General features: G+C 37.5%; 1 protein-coding gene across 1 annotated transcript in view; it reads left to right on the forward strand.

The window, feature by feature from the left end:
* NOTCH2 (notch receptor 2) overlaps window positions 1-8,357 on the forward strand; it is a 194,797-nt gene that overhangs the window by 143,821 nt on the left and 42,619 nt on the right. Inside the window, exons 14-15 of the mRNA XM_024119792.2 lie at window positions 827-972; window positions 2,543-2,656. Of these exons, the coding sequence (XP_023975560.1) occupies window positions 827-972; window positions 2,543-2,656 (260 nt within the window). The remainder of the gene's footprint in view (window positions 1-826; window positions 973-2,542; window positions 2,657-8,357) is intronic.

Here is an 8,357-nt window from a genome sequence, read left to right on the forward strand (position 1 = left end):
GTACTCTTGCTGTGCTTGCCAGAGGACAGGACTCTGGGCATTACCATTTGCCATGCTTACAACAGGTGAAAGAACGAAGAGTGTATTTAGAGGTAAATAGGAAATCAAGTTATTTCCAAGATGAATTAGCTCAGTATTCCTGTTTCAGAGTATAGCAGCCTTCAAAGAATACCAACCCATCCACTTTTTTTTAAAGGATCTCCAGACTAGGAGGCTGTTATCTCCTGATACCACATTCTAAGTGCTAATGATGTTCAGATTGTGAACAATGTGTATATATTTCAAATACCTTCATTTTTGTTCCTTTTCCTGCTCAGTACCCTCAGTGCTTTCTGGGGGCAGGGATTCAGGTCAGAACAAAGCATGTCTCAGAAGTCAGACATCCCAGGAGCTCTTCAGAGTGGCTTAGTGTCTCTGATAACTACACTACTTCCTGGGTGTCTGTTTTACACCAGAAACAAGTGATCCTAAGGCTTGCGTTACTTTTAGTTTATATAGAATAAAAGAAACTGCAGATTTATCTGTGTTAACGTGTCTTTCAGATTGTCCTGATTTGTTGTACCAACCACTGTTTACATATGAAAACTCATTATACTTACTTAGTTTCTCTAGCATCTTTGTGGGCCCGGAAGGTGTGTTTACTGAATACTCCAGATGGGCCCACATGATTCACATGGTGACCCAAGTATAGGTCCGTAGAGGATCAGAAATGAGATTAGCTTACCCAAGAGTTCCTCGGTCCTTCATTTTTTCAGAATGGTGTATTTCAACTATGACTCAATTGTACATTCATCCCCCAACAGTAAATAATTCTGTCTTCTTTCAGATACAAGTGCCTCTGTGATGCAGGCTGGGTTGGCATCAACTGTGAAGTGGACAGAAATGAATGTCTTTCTAATCCATGCCAGAACGGAGGAACTTGTGACAATCTGGTGAATGGATACAGGTGCACTTGCAAGAAGGGCTTTAAAGGTGAAAGCAAAAGTGCATATTTTTATCTCCCTTCTCTCTCTGCCTTTCTTTTGGTGAATATGGCTTGACTCACTTCTTCCTTTCCCTTTTTTCCTACTCATTCATATAGCAAACATAATTTGAGTACTTAATATTTATAGGGCAGTTGGGGAATAAAAACATAAATAGATTTATACATGGATTCTATTTTCAGACTAGCAGAGAGGTGAGTTATTGAAACAGTACCATTTAAGGTGAGCAACTAGAACTCCACTTATACAACTTTGGACAGGTGTTCTAATTATAAGCTCCAGTGTAGGCTTGATTCTATGATAATTCGAAAGAGATATTTGTAGTAGAATGAAAATTTTGCTTTACTGTGATTGTAGCAATAATATCATGGAAGAATCCATGTATTTAAAACCTTTCCAACAAATTCTCTTACACATTAAGATATTCTTAGATGACACATAGTCACCTATGGCCTTCTGGAAAAATGCGTACTAGTGGGTATTGTGTAAAATCACGTTTTGAGTTGTCTCTGTTGTATTTCTCCTATCGCTTTTTTCTTAGATACTCAAGAGAGAGAAACCTGTGGGTAAATCATTCACATTTGTACTTCGCTATCCATATAGTCGCTGATTTCACCACTCAAAAATTGTGCCAGGCTACTGTAATACATCAGTATGTTTCAGTGTCACTTTATTTGATTACTTGAAAATTTTCTGAGACCATATTTTAGTCAGTAATTTTCTGACATTCAGTTATATTACATCTGCAAAGAAACTTATAGATTTAAAAACACTTTTATTTCTTTGTCTCATTGAGACTTGCTGATCAACAAAATAAAACTTGAAATTTAAAGTCCAAAGTTGTACGGCTATTGAGTAGCAGAGTACAGTTTGAACCCAGACCTCTATACTCCTAGACCATCATTTTCTTTTGTACAGTGCTGTAGTTCCTCAGTTTTAAGGCCCTACTGAAGGTACAAAGGCGTGTGGCATTTGGTACAGTCCTGTCCCCATGAATGCTTCCTTACTTTTCTCTTTTTCATAGTGGGAGTAGATTTCGTGTCTTGGATCAGGGGAAACAGCTTTGTGACTTCAGGAGGCCCTACCACGTCGATGGTAGAGACTGTGCATTTGAAAGAGTGGGCATAAATCAGAGGCTTTGATTAAGTATTCAAATATTTTATCCCTTGATAACTTACAGGCTGTGTTTAAGCCCTGACCAGATACTCTGTATAGAAAGAGCTTCTATTTAGATATAGTAGTAAGTAGGTCTTTACCCTAATGAACTTCATGGTCCATAATGGAGAAATTACTTATGTTTGGAGGTACATTAGACTTTCGAGCTATTAGAATATACTGTTCTTCCATTCATTTTTTGATGGATTAAGCACTTTTACTGACTGACTATGTCAGGGACTTGACACTGAAATGAATGAACAGCTGTTCCAGTGGCCTGAAGAAGTTAATGCAGTTTCTGAGGTGTTTAACGTTTACCACTGAGAGGATTGCTTAGTAAATGAGATAATGAGGAGGCTAACGAAGTTTCACTGTCTTTGGTTTTTCCCCTTTTCTGTCTACAGGCTATAACTGTCTGGTGAATATTGATGAATGTGCTTCGAATCCATGTCTGAACCAAGGAACCTGCTTTGATGATATAAGTGGTTATACCTGCCACTGTGTGCTGCCATACACAGGTGAGTTCTGCAAGTGCAAGGACCAGAAGGGTTGCTTGGTCTTGCCTTGTCATTCCAAACCTCTGAGTCTCAGAGATGGGGGTCTGTGGGGCAGTGATGCTGCTCTGAGGAATCACTCGCTCATCACCCTTCCTGCCCTCACTGACTGGGTCTTCAGCTCTGAGAAAACAGTGTGGCCTCTCTAGATGCAAGTGGTGGGGAAACTCATTTGCTGCCTTTATTTTTTAGGGTTTGAAAAATTTTTTAAATTATATATGGCTGGAATTGACACATAGCTGATGGTTTAGTCATTATTTGAATGGACCCAGAGTCTCTGTGGCCTGTGCTCTTAGTCTGAGTTTTGCTAACACAGCAACTACCACTTATTGGTCATTTACTATGTGCCAGCCACTTTACATACTTTGGATTATTTGATCTAGTGCTCACAATAATTCTACAAAGTATTTAGAAGTTCCTATCACCATTTTATACATGTGGAAGCTGAGGCAAAGAGAGGTTACTTGCTGAAGGTCACATAGATAAGTGGTAGATCTAGGATTTGTCCCTAAGTCTCTCTGAATCCAAAGCTTGTCCTCTTGTCATTCTTCTCCTCACATTCATTGCCACTGCGTCTTATTCAGAGAGGTACTATCCCTTGGATGGCAATCACACACACAGAAGACATGGGTGTGACCTCATTGCATATCAGGTGTTCTTTGTTTCAGGTGGTATTGTAGGAGTGTGCTTGGACGTTTCTTTGTAGTCTCCTGCCTCATTACTGCCATCTTGTGATTGGTTGTATTTGTGTGGCTTGTTTACCTCTTCGTCAGCCATTTTCTTCATCTGTGGGGAACAAAACAGAAACATGGACAATGACCTTGCATGTTTCTGCAGTGCATAGCATGCAGGCAGGAGCATGGCTGACTTCTTACTCCCCTGGAGTCTTAGGCTGTTGATTATAGCTGTTGCTAGTGACTCTAGGCTGTTTGGAGTGGCAGAGTGGCCAGAAGCATGCCTCTGTTACCAGAAAGACTTGATACTACATTGTTATCTTTGCCACCTGTTTAGAAGAAACATTCATGCAGGGAAAGTGCATTTAGCCAGCCTGACTGATAAAATCATAGTTATCAGAGATCCCTAGCTATCCCCAGACAGACAGTCTAAATAATGCCATTTCACAGTGATAGTGCTGATCACATTTGCTGGTACTGAGCAGATGATCTCACTTACAACCATAAAGACTGAGAATTGATGGCTGTAGGGAGATATAAGCAGGTGTCACTGTGCTCAGGCACATTATAGACTTACCTGAATATGACTGAGGTGCACAGGTCATCTTGAAAATGTTTGTCTTCTTGCTATTCAGATACTATAAGCATATTTGACTAAATGCTGGCTGTTGGTTTTTCTGTGTATTAGGATCTTATTAAAAGAATTTACTGCTTGTGAATTTTGAGAAATTACATTAGACTGGAAAACTATGCAGATTAAAATTTCAGTGCTGAGTGTCACTAAGTGTTCTAAGTGTCATTGAATTTGGCCAGCGTGAAGGGAACTAGGCAATGTTGCCTTTCCTTGTGAGCCATTATTCTGACCAGACACATTAAAAACTGGTTAGGGATATTGATGAAAATTTGTGGTAATATTTTTTTCTTTCTGAATACAAAATTTTAGGATAAAAATTTAAATTGAGTTAGTTGTAATTTGACTTTATTTTGTTGAAGTATAATTGATTTACAACATTATATTCGTTTCAGGTGTACACTATAGTGATTCAGTATATTTAAAGATTATACTCCATTTAAAGTTACTGCAAAATAATGACTATATTCCTTGTGCTGTACATTATATCTATGTAGCTTATCTATTTTATACGTAGTAGTATGTATCTCTTAATCCCCTACCCCTATCTTGCCCTACTCCCCTTCCCTCTCCCCACTAGTAACCACTAGTTTGTTCTCTATATCTGTGAGTCTGTTTCAATTTTGTTATATTCATTTGTTTGTCTTGTTTTTTAGATTCCACATATAAGTGATAACATACAGTATTTGTCTTTCTCTGTCTAACTCATTTCACTAAGCATAATATCCTCTAAGTCCATCCATGTTGTTGCAAATGGTAGAATTTAATTCTTTTTTATGGCTGAGTAATATTCCCCCCCCCCGTGGGTGTGTGAGTGTGTGTGTGTATCACATATCACATCTTCTTTATCCATTCATCTATTGATGGATACCTAGGTTGCTTCCATATCTTGGCTATTATAAATAAGGCTGCTTTGAACATTGAGGTGCACGTATCTTTTTGAATTAGTGTATTTATTTTCTTCAGATATATACCCAGGAGTGCAATTCCTGGATCATATGGCAGTTCTGTTTTTATTTTTTTGAGGAACCTCCATACGGTTTTCAATAGTGGCTGTACCAATTTACCTTCCCACCAACAGTGTCCAAGGGTTTCCTTTTCTCCACATCTTCACCAACATTTTTTATTTGTAGACTTTTTGATGATAGTCATTCTGACAGGTGTGTGTTGTAGCTTGACTTTAAAAACAACTTTATCTCCCTTTAAAAAAGTTTATTGGAGTATAGTTGATTTACAATGTTGTGTTAGTTTCAGGTGTACAGCAAAGTAAATCAGTTATACATATACGTATATCCGCTCTTTTTTAGATTCTTTTCCCATATAGGCCATTACAGAGTATTGAGTAGAGTTCCCTGTGCTATACAGTAGGTCCTTATTAGTTATGTATTTTGTATATATTAGTGTGTATATGTCAATCCCAATCTTCCAATTTATCCCCCCTACTTACACCCTGGTAACCATAAGTTTGTTTTCTACCTCTATGGCTCTATTTCTGTTTTGTAAATAAGTTCATTTGGCCCCTTTTTTTAGATTCCACAAATAAGTGATATCATATGATATTTGTCTTTGACTTACTTCACTCAGTATGACAATCTCTAGGTCCATCCATGTTGCTGCAAATGGCATTATTTCGTTCTTTTTATGGCTGAGTAGTATTCCATTGTATGTATGTACCACGTCTTCTTCATCCATTCCTCTGTTGATGGACATTTAGGTTGCTTCCATGTCCTGGCTATTGTAAATAGTGCTGCAGTGAACATTAGCATGCATGTATCTTTTCGAATTACGGTTTTCTCCAGATATATGCCCAGGAGTGGGATTGCCGGGTCGTATGGTAGTTCTATTTTTAGTTTTTTAAGGAACCTACATACTGTTCTCCATAGTGGTTGTATCAATTTACATTCCCACCAACAGTGTAGGAGGGTTCCATTTTCTCCACACCCCCTCTAGCATTTATTGTTTGTCAAGTTTTTGATGATGACCTTCTGACTGGTGTGAGGTGAGTCTCATTGTAGTTTTGACTTGCATTTCTCTAATAATTAGTGATGTTGTGTGTCTTTTCACGTGCTTTTTAGCCATCTGTATGTCTTCTTTGGAGAAATGTCTATTTAGATCTTCAGCCCATTTTTTGATTGGATTGTTTTTTGGTTTTCTTTTAATTGAGCTGCATGAGCTATTTGTATATTTTGGAGATTAATCCCTTGTCAGTTGCTTCATTTGCAAATATTCTCTCCCATTCTGAGGGTTGTCTTTTTATCTTGTTTATGGTTTCTTTTGTTGTGCAAAAGCTTTTAAGTTTCATTAGGTCCCATTTGTTTATTTTTGTTTTTATTTCCATTACTCTAGGAGGTTGATTGAAAAAGATCTTGCTCTGATTTATGTCAAAGAGCATTTTGCCCATGTTTTCCTCTAAGAGTTTTATAGTATCCAGCCTTACACTTAGGTCTTTAACCCATTTAGAGTTTATTTTTGTGTATGGTGTTAGAGAGTGTTCTGATTTCACTCGTTTACATGTAGCTGTCCAGTTTTCCCAGTACCTCTTATTGCAGAGACTGTCTTTTTCTCCTTTGTATATTCTTGCCTCCTTTGTCATAGATTAGGTGACCATAGGTGCGTGGGTTTGTCTCTGGGCTTTCTATCCTGTTCCGTTGATCTATATTTCTGTTTTTGTGCCAGTACCACCATACTGTCTTTCTTTTTCAAGATTTCTTTGGCTTTTTTGGGTCTTTTGTGTTTCCATACAAATTGTAAACTTTTTTGTTCTAATTCTGTGAAAACTGCCATTGGTACTTTGATAGGATTGCATTGAATCTGTAGATTGCTTCGGGTAGTATAGTCGTTTTCACAATATTGATTCTTCCAATTCAAGAACATGGTATCATCTGTCTGTCTGTGTCATCTTTGATTTCTTTCATCAGTATCTTATAGTTTTCTGAGTACAGGTCTTTTGCCTCCTTAGGTAGGTTTATTCCTAGGTATTTTATTCTTTTCGATGTGATGGTAAATGAGATTGTTTCCTCGATTTCTTTTTCTGATCTTTCATTGTTAGTGTATAGAAATGCAAGAGATTTCTGTGTATTAATTTTGTGTCCTGCAACTTTACCAAATTCATTGATGAGCTCTAGAAGTTTTTCAGTAGCATTTTTAGGGTTTTCTATGTATAGTATCATGTCATCTGCAAACAGTGACAGTTTTACTTCTTCTTTTCCAATTTGGATTCCTTTAATTTCTTTTTCTTCTCTGATTGCCATGGCTAGGACTTCCAAAACCATGTTGAATAATAGTGGCGAGAGTTGACATCCTTGTCTCGTTCCTGATCTTAGAGGAAATGCTTTCAGTTTTTCACCATTGAAAATGATGTTTTCTGTGGGTTTGTCATATATAGCTTTTATTATGTTGAGGGGGGTTCCCTGTATGCCCACTTTCTGGGAGCATTTATCATACATGGGTGTTGAATTTTGTCAAAAGCTTTTTATGTATCTATTGAGATGATCATATGGTTTTTATTCTTCAATTTGTTGATGTGGTGTATCTCATTGATTGATTTGCGGATCCTGAAAAATCCTTGCATCCCTGGAATATATCCCACTTGATCATGGTGTATGAGCCTTTTAATGTGTTGTTGAATTTGGTTTGCTAGTATTTTGTTGAGGATTTTTACAACTATGTTCATCAGTGATATTGGCCTGTAATTTTCTTTTTTTGTGATATCTTTGCCTGGTTTCGGGGGGATATCGGGGGATGGTGGCCTCCTAGAATGAGCTTGGGAGTGTTCCACCCTCTGCAGTTTTTTGGAAGAGTTTCAGAAGAGCAGGTGTTAACTCTTCTCTAAATGTTTGATAGAATTTGCCCATGAAGCCATCTGGTCCTGGACTTTCGTTTGTTGGAAGAATTTTAATCCCAGTTTCGATTTCAGTACTTGTGATTGGTCTGTTCATATTCTCTATTTCTTCCTGGTTCAGTCTTGGGAGATTGTACCTTTCTAAGAATTTGTCCATTTCTTCCAGGTTGTCTGTTTTATTGGCATACAGCTGCTTGTAGTAGTCTCTTATGATCCTTTGTATTTCTATGGTCTTCATCGTAACTTCTTTTTCATTTCAATTTTATTGATTTGAGTCCTCTCCCTCTTTTTCTTGAGGAGTCTGGCTAAAGGTTTATCAATTTTGTTTATCTTCTCAAAGAACGAGCTTTTAGTTTCGTTGATCTTTGCTATTGTTTTCTTTGTCTCTATTTCATTTATTTCTGCTCTGATCTGTTTGATTTCTTTCCTTCTACTAACTTTGGGTTTTGTTTGTTCTTCTTTCTCTAGTTGCTTTAGGTGTAAGGTTAGATTGTTTATTTGAGATTTTTCTAGTTTCTT

The sequence above is a fragment of the Physeter macrocephalus genome, chromosome 4, assembly GCF_002837175.3.
Source record: "Physeter macrocephalus isolate SW-GA chromosome 4, ASM283717v5, whole genome shotgun sequence".
Lineage (NCBI taxonomy): Eukaryota > Metazoa > Chordata > Mammalia > Artiodactyla > Physeteridae > Physeter > Physeter macrocephalus.